At 40.2% G+C, this 21,805-nt stretch overlaps 1 protein-coding gene across 3 annotated transcripts in view; it reads right to left on the bottom strand.

The window, feature by feature from the left end:
* LOC119654382 overlaps window positions 1-21,805 on the bottom strand; it is a 406,510-nt gene that overhangs the window by 16,721 nt on the left and 367,984 nt on the right. For all 3 annotated transcript variants that reach the window (XM_038059748.1, XM_038059750.1, XM_038059749.1), the window contains one exon: window positions 18,144-18,234. In XM_038059748.1, coding sequence (XP_037915676.1) covers window positions 18,144-18,234 — 91 coding nt within the window. The remainder of the gene's footprint in view (window positions 1-18,143; window positions 18,235-21,805) is intronic.

Genomic DNA, 21,805 nt, shown 5'->3' with positions numbered 1-21,805 from the left:
AGACAGAAAATGGAGCAGGAGTCTACCGCTCGAATAAAAACGAGAAGTGGGCTCTTCCTTTGGGACAATACACAACGGTATTTCAGGCTGAAGTGTATGCGATCCTAAGGGCGGCAACCTAGATGATTAACCAGGGGTTGAAAGGCAGGCGCATCGTAATCTGTAGCGATAGTCAAGCTACATTGAGGGCGTTGAGTACTATGATCACTTCAAAAATCGTTCAGGAATGTAGCAACCGATTGAATTCTGTTTGTAGATTCAAAACTGTGGATGTTGCTCTGGATACCTGGTCATTATGGTGTAGACGGAAATGAAATCTCGGATGCATAAGCAAAAGACGCTTCAATTTTCCCCATACCCGGACCGAAACGAGCATTTGGGGTATTGGTAGCATTGGCTGATGCCGCTATTAAAAACTGAAAACAAGCTTCCCATAATGACAGGTGGCGAAGCCTTAATGCTGCTAGACCCACCAAACTTCTCCCGTCAGAACCAAACAAGCATACTTCAAAGTTTATCCTGTCGAAAAGCAGGAAGACTTGCAGAAGTATTATGGGCATTCTGACTGGCCATAATTCATTAGCTGGGCATATGTTCAGAATAGGAATTATCTAAGATGATACGTGTCCATCTGGTAATGAGGAAGCGGAATCCACAGAACATTTTCTATGTGTGTGCCCCGCCTATGGACGCATCAGACATCAGATTTTTGTTACTAATGTGCTCCAACTACAGCGGGTAGCATCACATCCACTAACGGAAATCCTGCGATACATAAACGAATCCGGGATATTCCGTTAGACGGGCTAATCGAGTACAATGGACCACCAAGGTCTGAGTACTCAAAGGCTTTGCCTCCCACCCCCCCCACCTCAAACATACACACTATATGGTAGCAGCCTCCTTATTTTTTCAGGTTTTTCGGATGGGTAGTTTCTGAGAATGGGTCCGTGAAAGAAGTGATCAATTTCGATTCCCCGCACTCCCCACCTTTCCGACAAATGTCAGAACTAAAACGGGCTTCGGAAAGTACTAACTGAGACCTTTCATTTGATGCCCCACATAACTATATTTTTTGGAAAAAAAAATACATCCCCTTTTGCGTGTTTGGGAACCCTCCCTTAGATTCGACGTAGAATGATGTAACTCACGATATGCGTGAGCGTTCACAGTTCCCATCTTTCCAACAAATTTAGTGTCAATCGCTATAACCGTATCCGATAAAAATGTATGTGACAGATAGACAGACAGACATACAGTAAACCGATTTTAATGAACGACTTTTGAGGCAGTGTTTGAAAATAAAACCTATTTATTTCGACAGAGTGATCATTGGTGACATGGTATTTTGAGTACGACCGGGAACAAAGCTTCAGAGTTCTAAGTGACACACAGTTTTACCTTTTTCGATGCGAAGAGAGTTGTCAACAAGGAGTTTATACTTGCCGGAGAAACTGTTACCGGACAAATTTAGGCAGGAGTTCACCGTTTGAAAGATCGGTTCCGCCGAGCTTGTCCGGAAATCGAAAAGCCAAAGTTTCGCTTTAGTATCTCAAAATAAGGTTCAGTGATTCGCTCACCGCAACCGGTTGAGTCCGATTTCATTCACAACCTGACAATGGTGGTACCGTTTATAAATTTCGTCCTTATATACGTCCATTCTCATGTAGAGGACCAAAAAATCTTCGGAGGATTCTTCTCTTGAACGCGGTCAGGATTTCGGAAATTTTCTTGATAAGGATCTCTCCGTTCTCCTCTCCGAGAAACACATGAAGACTGGTAAGATCATTGTCTTGTATAGTAAGAGGTTTAGTGAGACGTTTCGAGCCGAACAGCCTTATGACTAACTAAAAAGTAAGCTTCGTTGACTGCTAACAACTATACGCAGATTTCATTGTCATAGCTGTTATCGGTTGTGATTTTGGACCGTAGATAGTAGAAAGTATCAATGGTCTCAAAGTTATAGTCTCCCATCTGTATTGCTCTCGTTTGACCAGTGCGATTTGATGTTGTTGGTAAGTTTATTTTTGCTGCTAACGTGTACTTCGTTTTGCCTTCATTAATGTGCAGCCCAACATCTCGCGCCACCTGCTCGATCTGGATGAAGGTAGACTATGCATCCCAGGCTATTCTTAAAATAATGTCAATATCATCAGAATAGGTCAGTGGTTGGGTAGACTTGAAGAAAAGGAAGCCTCTCGCACTTACATCACCATCGGGGATCGCCTTTTCAGGTCCAGGTTGAAAAGGATGCATGCGTTGTTAAAGGTGAATGGTCTCGAGAGTGATACTGTTGATTTTATCTAGCCTCGCACATTGGTCAGGGTCAGCCTAGTCAGTATTATCCATTTCGTCGGGATAGCGAATTCGCTCCTGGCCATGTACAGTTTTAGCCTGGTTATGCTATCTTAGGCGGCCTTACATTCGATGAAAGATTGATAGTCATACTCCAACAGTTCTTCCATCGCTCACCACAGGGTTCTCTCTGATCTGTTGCTGATTTGCCTTGAGTGAAGCATATGGGACTATCCGTCTCTGGTCGACTTGTGATCTTTATAAAGATAGATTACACGAACTGTTTCTTTCATGCTTAATGGTGGCAACATTTGTGCGTCGTCTTCACTTGGCGGGACCTCCAACTCGGCGATATTTTGGTCATTCAAAAGTTCATTAAAGTACTCAACCCAAGTTTATGATATAAAGCCAAGTCCGGTGAATTGATTTAGCTGAGTTTGGGTGATGAAGATAGAATCTTTTAGGTTCTTTTGCATCTTAGAGTATCTTGGCTTTTCGAAAGAGGCATGAGGTCCAGATCCAGATTCAATTTTTGAATATTTTGATAGTTTGATTGCGAATTGGTTATCCTCAATACGACATTGTCATCCAGGACTTTCGGATGAATAGTGCAGTGGTAGGGATGAATGTAATGTAATGTAATTTGCTCTTTAGAAAAAATCGAAGAAGTGGGATTATTAGTAGATTTATTGGGACTGAATAAGTAGTAAATGCTGAATTACTGCTGGATTAAATATTAGAACCCTTTGTAGTGTTTCAGTTTTCCAAAAAAGACTATGCCATTAGGAAGCTTCTGTGTACTTCCGGATTGTCTAAGGACCGTCTTAAGCGTGGTATAATCTAGCAGACAATCTACCGACATAAGGCATATCAATAACGGGAGATACCGATTAAAACCATTTATTTGGCACTACACCTATTTGATATGGTTGAGAGCTATCGGCATCCATGCTTCCATTTTCCAGTCCAGAGATACATCTTAGTAAATTTCAAAGGTGACCTCCGCAAAAGTGACGGAATTTGGAAAATGCGATAGTCGATTTGCGGCAATAGATATATACCACTACGAAACTAGCTTAGACCTCTCTTTTAAAAAGTTGGAGTTGGAGACGACTCCAGTAACGGGTACTTTATTTAGGTTTCCCACTTCGGGGACGTCTACTCGTCTGCTCATGGTTAAGGTTGTACGCCTCCACGCAGTTTCTTTGCTAACCCATACATTGTACGTATTCGGCCTATTTTATTACAATGAAGGTGAACCTTCAGAGTAATTATCTATCAATTACATTGTGAGGTTCATTTGTTGGTTGATTCTGGATGCTTGGCAGCTAATGTATTCAAAAGTGGAACTCAACCCCAACTAGAAAGCGAATAGCCCTTAGAAGTTTTTTTTTTAAAGGGGGGACCGAAGTTCCAGAGCTCAGGTCTTTGGTAGGACTATTGTACTAACCACTATAGACAATCACAAACATCCATGATTATAGCCGGCGTTCGAATCAGGGACACGATGTCGAGATCATGAAGCTGACGCCCTAACCATCTCGACCATCGCATCATCGCTTAGGAGTCAGTTTCGGTTATAATGCTCCCAGGGAAGAGGTGAGACAGCGTCTTATGAATACTCTGCCTTGGATGAAACCGCAAGTCGACGCCATCAAGTAGATGGCGGACTCAAAACTACCCCAATCCTTAAACGGAAACTAGGGGCATTATAGTGTAAAATTTTGCGACATATTCTATAAAAATTGTATTGAAAAAATTGATAGAAATTAAACTTTGGTATACCAACTTTTTTTTTCAGAAAATGTTAACTCAAAACAAAATTAGGAAATATTAAAAGAAATTAAGTCCAGGACCTTATTATCCTTAATACCAAAAGTGCAATATTTCAATATCTTATTGTGGTGTCTTATACAGAGTGAAGGACCTTATTTTTTACTTCTTTTGTAGTTTCATTAACTTTACCAAGAAGGCGGGAATCTCAATACCCAATAAATGAAATTTTGAGTAAAATAACAGATAAAAATGAGAATGATTAAAATGAGAAGGATAAAACAATAAGAAAAAATATATAGTAGTTTTTTTGGACGATATTTAAAAATTGATTTTATTTTTATTACTCAGTGATAGCCTCTTTGAAGTTTGAACTCCATCGCCAGTTGAACTACAAAAAGAAAATTACACGAGAAAAATAGTTTTCGGCTTTTGGTTTTTTCTTTGCTTTATTTTTAATTTTTTTATTTTTTTAGAAGATTTTTGTCTTATTGCTTTTTTCAATTTCGTTAAGGTTTTTTATTTAGATAAATTTATGAGGTTGTATTAAAAAATTGTTTATTATTTTAGGGAAATGAAAATGGAAAATAATAGCAGTTTAAGCATGAGGGGAGAAATCTTTTCAAAGCACATTATTTTTTATGGAGGTGGTGCAATCGTTCATTTTGCTTTAGTCATAAAATACTAGACATTTTTTTTATACTGCTGCGTTCTACGACTGAATATGTTTTAAATACTCGAACTCCCCTAGAATGGGGTCACTGAAATTGAGGGGCCATTCTCAGAAAATATTCAACCGACAAATCTGAAAAAATTGGCCATGCCCTATATGGCATCTAGGCCTTAAAATAATATCTCCTGTAGTATCTAATATATAATTCAATGATAGTATACATTATTGTTTCCTTCACAAACCGATTGGAAACCCCTCCCCCTTTGAATTCATGCTAGACCAATGAAACTTTGCAACAATATAGACTACAATCATCAGCATCATACTAAAACTTTGTAATAATGCAGACTATAATATGCAGCATCATACTAGTAAGTTTGGTGAAAACCCCAGTATTATTGCCAAAGTTACGCTGGCTCGCTTCAATCTCATCAGGATATTTCTCAGAGACAATTTTATGATTAGCCTTTACTGGCGTTTCGTCATCGTTCGCTTAGGTCCGCCTTTGACTATTCGCCGACATTGCCAGCCGCTTGATAGCATATCTAAAGTAGGTGAAAGTACTTTCCGGGCTTTGCTGCCATCTATTTCCGTTCTTTTGGGAACTCGAATACGATATGCGAAGTCAGCAAACTCCTCACACTCTTCTTTCATTCTTGATAGTTGGGGTATTTTTCTTTGTCGGGTTTTTGAGTTTCACTATTTTTAGAGACTTGTGCTCCGTCTCCCTCAAAAGTGCGGCGCTTATTTAATTTTTTAGGTTGCTTAGTCCCATTTAGGATTGACCCTGATTGAGAAACATACCATCTAGTATCTTTCCCTAAAACTCTACTACAAGCTGAACTTTGACGAGTAGAAAGCTTTGCACATAAGCTTATCTAGGCTGCATAATTTTGGATGCAGGCGTAAGTTTTTGCTTCTGGCTGGGACGAATATATTGTAGATATTTTGTGATGAAAAAAATTGCATGCAATTTTCGCTTTTGCTGCCGCCAGCTTTGGATTTGAAATTCAAGGTCTAGGTCAGCGAAAGAAAAAATTAGCGAGATCTGGACCGGCTAAGCAGGACGAGATATTGCATTTGCTTCAACACGATCTAGTTGAACTGCCGGTTGGGAAACTCGTTGAAGAGCGACAGCTGATGGAATGTGGGTGAATTAAGAGCTGGTGGTTGAAATCATGAGCATTCGGTGTGAAGATCTTGACAAAGAAAGAGTGGAAGTGGAAACTACATTAGATTAGGAGGTAGGAGAGAAACTATCGCTGGCAGAGGACGAATGGTAGAGTCGACATTTTTGAAAGACGAATCAACATTTTTGTTGAAAATTGTGCTTGAGAGTCGAGAGGTAATTGGAAAAGATTGTAGTAGTGCCTAATGAAATTTCGGAACAAATTATCGAATTCAAGGATTAAGTGCTTGGGTATGCAGAAAATTTCGAGCCTTTATTTGTGTTTCTTCCAAACTTCTGACCTAGCGAAAACATCGATTTCATAATTGTTCAACGTATGTCGGAAAACTCATTTTTTCAGTTTTTTTTGTGGAAGCGATGGCTTGGTCATATCATATGTTTGCTTAAATAATAGTAAACCTATACATCCGACGATGAACAGTGTACCCCAGTAACGAATGATTTTCGGATCCCTGATGAGAGTTGGATTTTTATGCGGCGCTGGGTAAAAGAGAAAATGTTTAACATCAAATGCAGTGAACATGGTTATCAGGTCTAATTGAAGGCGGAGCGTATCTAAAGGGCTAGAGGACAGATATCCATTTATTTGTGAATATATGGAATATTTCCATAACTTTTTAAAAGTTTGTTAGCCAACCATTGCGAATCGGACATTGTGCGCTCATATGAGAAGGGACGGGAGAGATGCCATGGCAGGCGAGAACCTCATAGGTCGCCTCATTACGCCTCTGAGGCAGGATAAGCATCGATTAAGGATGCGATCCGTCGTGGATCTTCCCTCTTGATTGCGGCACTCGGGCTCAGAGTATTACTTCTACATAGTAGTAGTCGAGCCGTTTTCTTTTTGTTTCAATTTCAGATTTAGCCCGCATATTGATCTGTCGATAGGTCCCGTGCTTGTTTGATTTGCAGGTTCGAATGTGGATTCACGCATCGATTTAGGGGACATGAAGTTTTATAAAATAGCTTGTGGGAGGTCGGAGGGTTCAAAGGACCTCCCCACATTCACGAGCATAGCAAGCATAGAGGCAAACAAGCGCGTATCGTCCGTATCGTCCGACGTACCTTGAGTATTTTCTTTTCTTTTTAGGTTTTTGAAATAGCTCTCTCCGCTTGATCGAGACGGATCAGGATGGTATTCTGACCATCGACCATCACATTATGTCATCACAAGGATCCATGCGCAACGGTGGCAGCGGCTGGCAATGGGGCTTTCTCCAATGTAACGAGCTCTGTATATCGTTCAGGGATTATGAAAGAGTTTCATCATGACAGTATCTCGACTTAGTCCCCGTAGTACGTGAGAATCAAACCCAAACTTTTAACCTCTGGCACTAGTAGTACCTTCCCAGTAGCAGTTAGTCTAATAGCAAATGTTTTCACATCTTGAAAGCAACCATGTCCCACTAGTTTTCACGCGGCTCCGTCATCATCAATATAACTGTTGGGAATAGCTGTGAAGACCTCTTACCTGGTTTGGTGACCCAGGGGGAGATCGCTGTTACCCGAGCGGAACATTAAAAAAATCTTTACGATAAACTGGACACATGGGATGGCGAGAAGGATCTGTATCGACTTGCCAAAAGCCAAAACGAACGCGGATATCAAACATTTCTGTTGCGTTAATGACAAGAACGATACTTTGCTTACCAACTGTTGAGCCGCGACTGATAGATGACGAGAATACTTCGAGTAGATTTCAATTGAAGAATTTGCTCATCCTCCACTTTCACAATTATTGCCGACATTTGGAGCAATGCCACCTGTCAGTGCAACTGAGGGGCGTACTTTTGCTGCAAACCGATTTAGTAAGTGTATATTAGGTGGAGGGTCTGAGACCGCTTGCCGTCAAATGGTGTTAAATGTGAGTGTAACATCTAAGTGGCAGCTTAGATGGAACGAATGTGGGAAAGGTCGAGTCACGTATGAGGATGTCAGATATGTGTTTGCCAGGGGAGGTTCCTCCGTGGACTTCGGGCTTGAGAAGAGCTTCCTCATGACGGGGCATGGTAGCTTGAATGAGTTTCTCTTCTCGCGGAACCTTGCTTCCAGTCGGGGTTGTGTTCTGTGTGGAGAAGATTCAGAGGACTGGTTCCATGTCCTCTGTGTTTGTCTGGCGTACTGTGACATCCGCAATCTAGACGAAATGGGCGTTCACTTGGTGAACAGTATCTTTGATGCTAGCCAGTGCCTTGCTAGCAGTGAGACACTTCAATGCACTAATGTATTTGCGCGTGCTACCTTCCAACGAAGGAGTTTCTAGACCCTGCTTCGCCTGCAGTTTGATGGGCGAATGCCCATGGTGGACAGCCACCAGTCCTGTGTGTTTTGAGGCAGGAGAATTCCTGGAGGATGTGGTCTCCGCCCGGTTATTTGCGGTTGGTCCCCTTGTGGGAGTTTATGGTGGTTGTGGTTATGACTACATCGCGGACTTACCATCGACTTCGATATTCAGACCCATCTTGGCAAGTGAATTCTCGTTAGTGCGAATTACGTGACCATACCATCGAAGATGCCTCTCTCGCAATTTTTTCACGATCGGTGCAGCCCCACATCGATCGCGAATATCCCCAAGAAATTGTAATGAAGGATGTCCTTTTATTTGTAATAACACTTAGTCATTACACATGACTGACGATTTCGATAGAGTGGGAATTGAAACGGAACTTATCGTCAAAAGATTTCTGCATAGATAAAAATCTTGCAGGACATGACGTTTAGTATCAACTTGTTCACAGAGTACCAATATACCAAGTTGAATTGCGAGGAAATAATAATAAGGGTTAAACTGTTTACCCTGTCATCTGTGTAGACTAATCCTGGACAGGTGAGGAAAGATTGGACATCATTAATAAAAAGTAGAAACAGAAGGGGTCTAGTATAGACCTTTGGGGAACTCCAGAGAAAGAACGTGAAAATGGGATCCACAGCTACTAATATTCTGTTGAATTGGTTCTAAAGGTAAAAGGTGAACCGTATATGTTTGATAGGAAGGGACGAAGTTAAGTAAAGTGAGTTTGGAGAGGATGACCTTGCAGTCGATAGAATCAATGATTTTAGAACAATCAATACAAATGATGTATATCACCTGCCCTGCATTAAAACCTTTAATGAAATAGTTGGGAAAGTCGATGGCAGTAGGCCGATGTTCCCCGAAGCTAACTTGATCTATCACCATGAAAAGGCCGAAGTGCACGATCAGCTAATAGTTGACATACCTGCTAAGGACGTTGAAACAAAAAGAGAAGATTGAATTAAGGAGAGTTCTCAAATAAAATAAGGTCACAAATTTTGAGAATAAAAGTGTTTCCAAGGATGTGAATAGTACGCTTCGGGCCCTGTTGGAAATCATGATTGCAGAGAGAAGATTATAAACCCAAATTCTTAAGGACGAACACTTGTCATTCAATCTAGGAAGATTCCACTCGATATCATCGAAACCAAGGTCTCAGTCTAACGATTCATTGCATTCTTTCCATCTGTATAAATGAGCATCGTAGACGGTGGTCTATTTTTACATCTATGAAACGTCATTTCGAATTTATGTCGCTCGACGTGCTAGATCCCACCTAGCTGCTTTGTCTAAAATCTGTAAATGCAGTTAACTCAACACCAAGATCATGTTGGTTTGTTTCTGTGCAAATGTTCTTTCTTTGTTGTTATATGGAAGTAGCACAAGGAAAGCTACTCCCACTGTTCCTCAAAATTTAAAAGCCTTCGTCAGCATTTGTCCGCGATAGATTGATAGATTGATTACCCGTGGACGTGTTAATCAAAAGATGAAAATAGCAGTGGATAGGTCACACATTAAGGGAGGGCGAAAACTTCAGTGTCGATCATGCCATGAACTTGAATCCACTATTCCAAGCTGGCTCACGGGTGGGTCGCCCCAGGAACTCATAGCGTAGAACAGTGAAAGAGGACTGTAAGCGTCTCGAAAAGTTCTGAAGGGAGCCAGAGCCCATTTTAGTAAGTTGTAGACGATGGGGTTTAAGTGCGATTGAGTACGCTATGTCTCATTAAGGAATAAGTGGTAACCATATATATTCCTGCGGAATCTATGAAGAAGAACAGAGATTCCAAGAGATCAAGTTGACTGCAATACTCTATATGTATTGGCTCGAGTCCAGGATGTTGTATAGTACAATATATTGAAGGTGTGCAGCAAGTGGGGAGCTATCCTATGACCAAGAACCGCCGGTAGATATAACAAATCTTTGGACCCTAAGCTATTCTGCACAATATAACAAGATACTTAGTGGCTCTCCAGTACTTCATCAGCAAAATGAACGATTTTTGGTTTATCATGCAAAAATACGGTTAAATAAGTTTCAATTTAATGTTGTGACTTTCAAATTATTTTTGAATCGAGTTTAACGAGAATTTTATTTGTTCAATTTATTATTAAGTATTTTATTATTTAGCAGCTTTCTAGCGATAGGAAATGCTAAAAAATAAGATTATTCGGCTTCCATACAAAATATAATACAGAAAAACTGATAAAACCATTTTTAATTTCAAAACACCCTTCAACACATTGGAAATGGATTTCTATATATCAAATTCGGAGTTTGCATATATATATATGGACATATTTTGAAAAATTTGGTCTAAATATAATAATGTAATTGTTTCTAAAAAATGCCTGTTATTTCTGTAGAAGGACGATATAATACGTGTGTGTGCTCTGTGTGTATTCATCTAAATTCGATGCAAACTATGAAAAGATCGACTATATGGCATGTGATGAGAGAAATGCGCTAGGATGAATGAGTGAAATACAGAATACTAATTTTAACTGATTTTCTTTTGCAAATTTCAACTTTCTTTAAGCACCAATTAGCAACTTAAGCATAGACAAGTGATTTTCTTCTGATTTTTAGATAAGCGTTCATTCGAATTACAAAGTTAGTATGGGAAAAATCAAAACGATGCAATGTTATTTGATAAGTTAATTATGTACACAGAAATTTTTATTTAGTTTTGATGATATTTGATGGATTTGATAGTAATTTGCAGACAATTAGTTTTTCGTGGGTGTGGCTAGTAGCCACTCATAAAGCTGAACATTTTTGGGGGAGGCTAGTTTATTTAAATTTTCAATATGCAACCTTTATCGGGAAGCAATCTACGTATTTATTGGTTGTGTGAATTAATTTCAAAGAATTTTTTAGAGAAATGGTGAGTATTGTTCACTACTCAAATACAACGCTGTATTTTTAAACAATGAATACGAATAAATGTAACTTTTGGGACCTTATCAGGTTTTTCTGCCGTTGAAAAAAAAATCCTCGGAAAAAAAAATTATGTTGATTCTTTACTGAAGAAATCTTGAATTATATGCTAAGGAATGCAAACAATGGATTCTAGTTTCGAGGGCGGAGCTTATGTAGTACGCATTTCTGCCGCTAAACGTAAAATCGAAACTCATTACCAGTTCAGTGCCGCGTGTCTGCCCGACGTGGCTTGTTCTATTCATTTGCTGTGAATGTTTTTGCACTGTTTCTTCTTGTTTCACTTGTAAGGTTTTGTGTAAATAATAATAATCGTTGGAGCAACAATCTATATTGGATCGCGGCCTTGAAGTGTGTATTCTAAGTACTTCATTCAAGAGCGTAACGGTACACTACAGTACACTATAGGAGGATTTCGTTCTGGTGTATGTTAGTGGATGTCGAAGATAAACCTTTTACTGGTAGGCCAATCGTCGTAGAAACCGATAAAATCGTCGAAATCATTCAGGTAGACCAGCATGTGAGCATTTGCTCGATTGGCCAGGAACTGGGTATAGACCATAAAATCGTTTGGAACCATTTGCAGAAGATTGGATTCCAAAAAAAGCTGAATGTTTGGATACCATACCAGTTGAAGCAAAAAAATCTCTTGGACCGAATCAACGCCTGCGACGCACTGCTGAAAGGGAACGAATTCGACCCTTTTTGAAGCGAATAGTGACTGGTGATGAAAAGTGGATTCCGTAGGACAACCTCAAGCGAAAAACATCGTGGTCGAAGCGCGGCAAGCCGGCCCAAATCATCGCCAAGCCCGAATTGAAGGCCAGGAAAGCTTTGCTGTGTGTTTGGTGGGATTGGTCATCCAATATGAGTTGCTCAACTATGGCCAGACCCTCAATTCGGTCCTCTACTGTGAGCAACTCGACCGTTCGAAGCAGGCGATTAAGCAGAAGCGGCCAGAATTGGTCAATAAGAATGGTGTTGTGTTCCACCAGGACAACGCTCGGCCTCACACATCTTTGATGACCCGCCAGAAGCTACGGGAGCTCGGATGGGATGTCCTATCGCACCCACCGCCCGGACCTAAGTGATTACCATCTCTTCCGGTCCATCCAAAACGCTCTTGGTGCTGCTAGTTGGCTTCTAAACTGCGAAAACTGGCTGTGTGGGTTTTTTGCAAATAAGGAGGGGGGGGGGGGGGGGGGAGAGGGGGTTTATAAGGGGGGGGGGGGGGATAATGAAGTTGCCTTCTAAATGGCAACAAGTTTTCGAACAAAACGGCACATATTTGACCTAAATCGGATAATTCTAAGTATGTTAAACAAAGCGTCAAATTTCGATCACAAATACGACATTTCTTTTCCCCCAACCCAATATTACATGCTAGGTACTAATGGAACAAATGTACACTTAAACGACTTCAGACTTCAAAGAAATATACATATAAATATACAGGTATTTCATACCTGAAGCGTCCAGCTCCCGGGGTACCGACTTGTTATGTTAATAAGTTTAAGTGAGCAACATGCAGCTGTGGAATTGGATAGTAAAAAGTTGACTGGTTGATAATGAGCAATGAGCAAAGCAAAGAAGGCGTTAGATACTTTTCAGATACTTTTACAAACATCGATCTTCAAAAGGAATTCAGTATAGTACCGACAAGTTCTCGGGATTGAAGAACTCTATCCTCTTCCTATTCCGATGTTGTGAGAGTATCAACGCTTGGTATAGGGTAGGATCACTTTCAGTTGGTAATCTCAGTAATGATGGAACTACCAGTAGTGCTAATAACAAAGGTAACACCTGGTGTTTTCTTGAGTTGAGTCCATGTTGTTTTTCTGCAAAAAATCGTTGATAGGTAGGTAGGTAGCTAAATTTGACGGAAGAAACCATGATTCTAAGTACACATTTTAGAGTAGATTCATTGCACCATCCCCTTCAAAGAATACCTTACTGAAGACGATTGCAGGTCAATTTAAGGGTGTCTACTGCAGGAAGAAAGCGTGCAGATTTTACATTACACGCTTTAAGTTTCTCCTCGTCTCTCTGTCATGCCTTTATCGACAAAAGCTTGACAAAATGCTGATGAATATTTATGTTAATTTTGCATCTAATAACAGAGGACGAACTTACAAAGCCCTGAAAGAGTCCAGCCAAAATTAAGCATGTATAAACCAGATAATAGCATCATCGATGGAAGAGAAAAGGTGAACGAAAGCTGGATGCTGTACTCCGCCCACGGACTTAACACCAACAGACGAATTGGCAATCCCGCAAACGCTGATGCTTGAGTCGACCTAACGTTGAGCTATTGAAAGGCAACTGTAATTGTGGGGAAAGGGAAGTCTAGACACTTATCCAGCAAATATAAAAGGAGGAATCCAAAGGAGCTTTTTTAAATAAGTCACACTATACGGTCCTCCATAACAACGCCGAACCGAGATCTAATCATTCGAATGTAACTCGGAAACAATATGAAAGAATACCGAATGATACACCCCAGTAGGTTGAAGCAGAAAAGACATAAATTGGAAAATTTCAAGCGAGAATGTTGTTGGTTGTCTTTTTCAACATTAAAAATGTGTTCAACAAGGAATTTGTGCCTTTAAGACAGATCGCCGACGCTGCATGTAAAGTGTTTGAAAAAATCACCATGTGCAGATGTGAAAGGGAGTGCTTTTGAGATTCTTTAATATTTGTTACTACATCTCCAATACGTTCACTATTACGAAAACGGTCACATTATTTTATGAACCCACCTTGAAAACCTACGATTCGATTAGATTGAGTATATAATATCGCAAAAGTGATCATACCTTAAAGTGTAATATCACATTACCACCCCCGAGTGTAATTCAAATACCACATCATCATTTAAAATTACAGCATCACTGCATCATCACCCACCCAGACATCTGATGATGATATCACTCTTGTGATAAATAATGCTTTGTAATGTCCGTACCGATGTGATATCACATTATAAAGCTTCAATAAACATCACCGAGTAATATTGTAATGTATCGTACGATACGTAACAATGCTCTTCGCTGTATACATAGCGGTGGCGGCTTACGAGCGTTGAACCGATGCAAACTATTGTTTGCGAATTTGCTAGTGTCATGATTCCCTGTTAATTTGGCTGTGGTCTAGAAAAAGGATTGCAATTTTCTGTGTGATAACTTTTATTTAACAGTGCGATTTTTTTTTCCAAAGCCGAGCCAAGCAATAGGAAATGAATATACTTCTAAACGATAAGTAATACTGATTCGTAAGAATCATGATTCTCGGTTCTTTGCATGTGAAAATATCTTATTATTGGAATTTTTAGATCATTTTTTTTTCTTGCATGAGATATTCATTTATTCATTCCTTTTCGTCGCTGCCGTACATTTTACACTATTAATGTGTAGATGCAAGGCCAAGGCAAATATAATTGTGGTAGGCAATATTTGGTAAACTCTTCTTAAAATGTGATGTGATATCACATCATCTGCTAAAAGGAGAAACGACGACCAATATAAGGAAATAAGGAAAATTTACGAACGCCGAACAGAATGAATGTGAAAGTAGAGAGTTGTGTGTATTGGCGGTAAACTATTGAAGCTGTCCTTTCATAAATGAAGAGAATTTTAACAAGGGAATTACGACCTTATGAGAAACTAAAAATATCCTTAAGCGGAAAAGCACATAACAACATGCAATCCTTGAGAGGGACTGTAGAGGAGAAAATAGTCTCTACGAGAATATGCATTGTCTGGTGGCTTACCCGGACAGTCATCTGCGGATCGTACGATTTCCAAAGGGACGCCTTATCTTACGCCTTCTTCAACCTTGCCCTGGAGAAAGTGATCCGTGATACTGAGGTAAATGCAAGGGTACGATCCTCTTTAAGTCCACCCAACTAATGGGCTATGCTGACGATATCGACATCATGGGAAGAACCACCCGAGACGTCCAAATTGCCATCACCCAGATCGAGGAGATGGCGCGAAATCTTGGGTTGCACATCAGTCAAGGCAAGATAAAATATATGGTGGCAATATCAGCACCGAAAACCAACCAACTAACAATATCAAACCGCACTGATCAAACGGGAAGAATAAAAATAGGAGACTACAACTTTGAGACCGTTGATAATTTCTTCTATCTAGGGTCGAAAATCAAAACCGATAACAGCTATGACGATGAAATCCGCGCACGGTTGTTGGCAGCCAACAGAGCCTATTTCAGTTTACAAAAACTGTTTCGCTGGAAACGTCTCCCCATAGGGTCAAAGCTCTTACTGTACAAGACTATGATCTTGCCAGTTCTTATGTATCCCTCGGAGACTTGGGTTCTTAGCAAGAAAAATTGCGAACTCTTGGCCGCGTTCCAGAGAAGAATTCTCCGATGAATTTTAGGCCCCCTACATGAGGATGGACGACTCCGTAGCCTATATAACGACGAAATGTATGAGCGATACCATGACCGTCCGGTTGCGGATAAAATCCGGCTCCATAGTTCACGGTGGGCGGATCACTTAATCCGTATGGATGAAGATGATCCAGCCCGGAAAGTCTATAAGGGCAATATCTATGGTAGAAAAAGAAGACGAGGTTGACCCTGCCTGAGATGGAACGATGGCGTAGGTCAGGCCGCCAGACAGCTTTTAGGGAGATCGAATTTGAGGACCACGGCGCAAAGCCGGGATGTCTGAAGTTTCTTATTAAGGCATGCCTAGACCGGATAGCGGTTGTTGCGCCATTGATGATGATGATGGGACTGAACAGTCATAGAAGGGAGATCGAGTTCCTTGCTGAGTTGATTCAGTACTAATGCTTTTAATGGAGTAATTCTCTCTAAAGCTATCACCCGGAAGAGCTCGCGGTGATATCGAAGATGTCTAGAAACGGCCTTCTTCACAGAAGAATGTGTCTCTTGTAGAAATCCTTCGATGTTTTGAAGCCTGCAAGCGGCTCAGACAAGAAACTGTTTTGATGGGCGTACCAGGAATATGTGGCAAATAGAACTTAATACGGTGTGAGTGCCCTTATATACGCAGCCTTACCAATGGTAAGTAGTAAAATACCTGTGGCTTTTGGGTTTAGGTATTTACCTTTCCAAACAAAAACTGGAAGGCAGGGAAAGGGATGTTGATCGTAATGCATAACTCTGGAATTCATACTTTGATCAAGTGTACAAAGCCCGATGATTAAAACAGCTGTAGAGACACGCTTTACTATGATTTAGGGATGATTTGTTGCGTCCATAAGACTTTGAATAAATGAGGAGAAAGATGGAGAGTTCTTCGTTGCTTAAAAGGGACCGTCAACTATGGCATCTCGTTCGAAAGGAGAGAAAATTCAAATCTCAGCAAATTAGTGAATGCTAACTGAAGTAGTTTACTCCTTATTCCTTATTAATGGGTACTTCTTTTAGTCTTGTTAGTGGCTAATTCTATTTCTGCGCTGAAGTTAGCAGATAATCGTCTTTTTCACCATGAGGTAAATTTGTTGACATAAAGGAACACTTCTTCTGGGATGTAATTAAGAACAGAGCTGTCTCCCCACCATACTTCGAAGACAAAAGCGATAAGTAAGGAATCCCCATATGCTAAACACAATACCGGCAACCATGAGCTAAACAAGTATCAACACGGATCAAGTCGAAGGGTGAGGGTGAAGGTATTCAATTCAAAGAAAGCCCGTGTTAGCGTTGCCGCCGAGGTGTTGGGTCCAACCAGTAGTTCTGGAATAAACTCATTATCGATCATACTGCTAATATAGCCATTCAATTTCTTTTCCACTTTCATATCCTGCTTGTCTTTTTGCTTTTAATAAATTCATTAAGTTTTTCAAGAATAATTATTTTTATTTTTCCTATTACTCCCCTAACAGGGGTGGAGTCCTTTTTTATTAGAAAAATTCATAAAGATAGCATTTAATGCTAGTACTATGTTTGTAAATATTATTTCAGAGTAGAGTCGTATATTTTACCAGGGTATACCTTAAAATTAATTCACACAACCAATAAAAGATATCGAGGTGCGCTGCACTAAGAGCTGGCGACATTTACAGGAATTTCTTATTTCAACTAAGAAAGCACCACTGGATTTATTTAAAATCCTGAAAATAAATTCCAGCACCATGAGTAGCAAAGGAGTCTTAATTTTTTCAGTTACTCTATTACTAATTTCGGAATTTTTTGTTATTTCTCTCATGAAATATTCCTCAAAAAAAATAGGGAACTATCCAGAAAAGATAAAATTTGAATAGATCCTTAAGTAACGTCTGCATTTTCGCGTTGTATTAAATGGAAATTACGTCGTGAGATCTTACTTCGAGATGTATCTTTAAAATGAAATGAATGAAAATAGATCAAATGTTATAAATATGGGGAAACTCAAAAAACTATAAGTAAATGCGCCAATTATCTATTAAAACATAAAAAAGATCAAGGAAACTAAAAGGAAAACGTAAAAAAGTATTAAACAGTTCCAGAAATACAATTGTAGGAACGTAACTGCAAAATGCCGCCAATTGCAACTTAAATTTAACAATACAAAGAGCTTCAATTTGCTCTACAGAATCATAAGTTCAACCAATATATTCCTTCAAAATGAAAACCATATCCTCATAACCATTACCGTGTCAAAAGAGAATGATCTATGAACATTTTATATAAAAAAATCTGAATATCTCAAATCTTCTTCATCAAAAATTTTTAGAAATACTTTTTTTTTTGTATAAATAGAAAAAAAAGCTACACGGTAACAACATTTCTTGATTCGTTAGTATTTGAAAATGTCGTTAGTAAAATTTGATTTGGATTAAACGCAAAATGTAGTAAAAGCCTACGAAATTCTTTCTTTTTTAATTATCTTTTCAAATAAGGAAGGAGTGAAATTTTAATTAACTTATATAAATACACACGAGAAATTTAAAGAACTCATTTTTGAAGTTAGATATTGAGGGCTAGATATTGAGCAGGAACTTACCTTGTTGGCTGATGAGATTTCAGCTGATCGTGGTGGATCTTCGTTGACAGGTTCTACGGCTGGTAATCGTTGTTCTTGAACACTGGCCAACCTAGAAAAGAAGCAATTTTTTTATCACAAATTGGGAAAATATACAAAAAATAAAATACAAATTAAAATGCAACAAGGAAAGTCTTTCTATAGCCACAAAAAATATTCCAGAAATTATATCGAAATGAATGTTGGAAAATCTCGAAATGTTCAATTTGAGGAAAATGGGGCGAAATTTCCGCCTCTTACCACTGAGAAGAAGAGGAGATGAAAAGATGTCAAAAAAGTAGGAAAGGCTGAAAATGTGATAATTATATGGAAAAGGTTCAACCTGAATGCCTCCATACAAAATTCGAAAAAAGAAGGAGCGGAATTTGTGATCAATAGTTGGAGATAGAGGACCTAAAGAAAGGCAAAAAAAAGGGTCAAAAGGGAGGATCGAAAGGTGGTAAAAAATGTGTTGTGCTCTTCTTCCATCATGCGTTTGGCTGCTCTTGACTTGACCACATCCTGTCTAAGTCTTCGTTAGAGGATTTCTGATTTCCCAATTGTGGTCTGGGAATTGCATGGTCACCAACATAGACGAATTCAGAAGGAGTAAAGTTACGGTGCAGGGGCTCGGAACCCCAGTACGGGCGGTTGTTGGAAGTGAGCAAGCGGGCTCCCTACCGTCGATATCCCTCGACCGCAGTGCCTCGGTGGTGGACAACTTGGCCACCGTGGCATCTAATACTACAAGTGTCTTAGATTTGGAGGAGGCGATCAAACGAAGCACAACTCTGTCAAGAACACCAATTGCAAAAGCAAAAATTGATGGGCTAAAAGGAGATAGCTGGCCAAAAATGGCGATTTCGACACCCATCGTATTTGATCAAGAGGTACTCCAGTAGCGGCAAATAGATCCATTCAGGAGAAGCTCATCAATTTTACGATCTCCTCCAATACCAAAGCCAGCAAAAGAGACAGCTCATGAAAACTCAGCAGTTGAAATGGAAGGGGTCGGTGAAAGGAGTAATCTGAAAAAATTCAGCGTGGGGAAAACTGCCGGCTTTCGTAACCAAACTCACTTGGGGAGTATGTCGTGGTTCGTTCCCAAAAACATGAAGTCTATATACGATGCAAGGATCTCGATGAGGTAACATCCAGAGAAGAGATCTGCACTGCCTTGAAGCAACAATTCAATTTGGAGGAATTCAGGGAAGAATCTATCGTGAGCCTAAAAAAAGCTTATGGCGATACTCAAACGGCCACAATACGGCCGCATTCTGGGTGAGTAAGGGATTGTTCGATAGGTGCATACGAATGGAGACACTCAGAATCGAGCAGGGCAGGTATCTCTCTCACCGCATCCATGAATGGGACTGTCACATAGAAAACGCAGGCGCCTCTAATATAGGAAAGGAGACAAACCTGATAAAATCAGCCAGGACAGGACAAATAACCTCTTAAATTGTCATAGCAAAACGTGAAAATGCAAGCAAAAGCCGACCACATACTATATGCACACAACTGTGGCAGCACCGCCATGTTGCCCAACAAAAAAAGAGTTGCACCGTGAGAAAGTAGTGGCGCAAAGATCGACGCAGAGAATCTTTGGATATAACGCATGTCATAATCTAACCTAACTAGTTGTTAAAAATTCAAAATATCAAGCCACTGTTGGTGAGGCGAATAAATTATTGTTTAGTGAGTATAAAAACGGATGTTTTTCATTTTTGATTACGAGAACTACACAACCTCAACCCCAATATCATCAGGAATAAAAGAATCTACCAATCAAAAGTATAAACGCTCGAAGAAGGTCAAAAGCGAAATAATATGGTAATTGTTTCCCAAACAGGTGATATGGCTACGTTGCTATTGGAAGGGGAAGGCCGATGCAGAAGTGAAGAATTGAAATAATAGTAGGAACCGCATCTGGTGAATACAGAAAGGAGACTTGATTCTAAAGTTAACAGAAATAAATCCCGCGAACAGCTTTTATAATAAACTCGAAAAGGTCTTTGGGACAACAAAAGTTCAAAAGCAGAATATAGCGTTAAATCCAAGTCCCCTAGATGAGTTCATTTTAACGAAAAATGTTCATCATTTCAAGAACAGCTTGGCCGGTTTGAGGCAGAGGGTCATATCGAAGGCCTATGGAGGGGCACAGATCACTATGATGCTTCACAATCTTGTACTTGACGCAAAAGGATGAAGTCCCAAGGTGATTGTGAGTGGGGAGGCGGAGAAGCATATTCAAGGGAGTGCAGTCTGTTAGAGGCGAGGTATGCCTTAATCGTAGGCCAGACCTTTGTCAGCCCTGCACTGGCACATAGTATATCCTGGTGCGTCAGCGAGGGAACTATGGCGAAGGCCGCAGAGCAGAGAGCTTGCCCGAACGAAACCGAGAAAAATGTCAAACTGATCTGCAAAAGCTTGGGATGAGCAGTCCTTCATAAAAGTTCGGTTAGACTAATCCAATAAATCAAGTGCCTTTACAGAAAGAGCCATCCATCTGACACAATGCATCACTAAAGCATTTGATCCGTTCATCCCTAGGAGAGCCATATTCACCGATAGAAGACCCGAGCCTTTGATTAGCCTGCCACCTTGTTGAAAATCACCCAGGGGCTATTCCCTCAGCAAGAGAGGGGCACTGAGAGTTTCCACCGACCTCTCAGTGTGACGGCGATTCCAATCGTCTCCAGAGAGGAGCTACTGGAGGTCTGCAGTAGAATAGGCGACAGCAAATCTCGGAAGAAGTGCCGAATAAGGCCGGTACTGCCGCCTAAGATTAGTAAACCTCTAGGTACACCATCCTCCTACAGACCGATATGTCTTCTGGACACGTGGGGAAAATGCTAGAGCACGAAACGGCCTAAAAGAAGTTATGCCTGCATTTAGTTCATTACTTCCAAGCCATCCATAAAATCTCTCCACCTATCCACACGTTTTATATGGCCGCCAACTGGAGCTTTCGATTCTTCATATGGATACCGGCTTCTGGTTCGTCATATAATAGGCACAACCCACTATTGTATCGCATTCACCATCTGTCGTCCAATTCCACTGGAGCTAAGATTCTCTGGGGGTTGGCTGGAAGTTGGAAAGGATTGGTTTCTAGTCTCCAGCCTAGTTCAACGAGTTTCACCAGGGCCTCCGTTGCGCTCTTTTTCTATTGTGCCAGGATATTTACATATATCATCTGCATATCGGGAATCATTTATAAAAGAGCGTGCCATTTAAATCCATTGGTATCTTTGGGATTGTGTCCTCCAGAATCATGCTACGCTGGGATCAGCCCGTCAGCTTGCCCTATTCCAGAGTCTGCCGCTGAAATATTTCGTTAGTTAATCTCGTATCTTTACTAGAGTGTTAGACTGACTCATTGTCATTCTGATGGGTCTAAACAGTTTCGCAGGAACTTTGGATTCACACAATATTTTTTTGCAGTACCGATCGATCGATACTGTCGTATGCCTGTTTGAAATCAACGAAAATTTGGTAGGAATGAACGTCATATTCCCAGCACTTCTCTAGAATCTGTTTAACTGGTTAACCGTTGACTTTCCGTGTTAAAATATGGCATTTGCCAACAATATTTTTTGAGAAGAATACGATCCTTCTTTCGATTATTTTTGACAGCACTT

This window comes from Hermetia illucens, chromosome 4 (assembly GCF_905115235.1).
Source record: "Hermetia illucens chromosome 4, iHerIll2.2.curated.20191125, whole genome shotgun sequence".
NCBI classification, from domain to species: Eukaryota; Metazoa; Arthropoda; class Insecta; order Diptera; family Stratiomyidae; genus Hermetia; species Hermetia illucens.
This window is presented reverse-complemented; position numbering and strand designations above follow the sequence as displayed.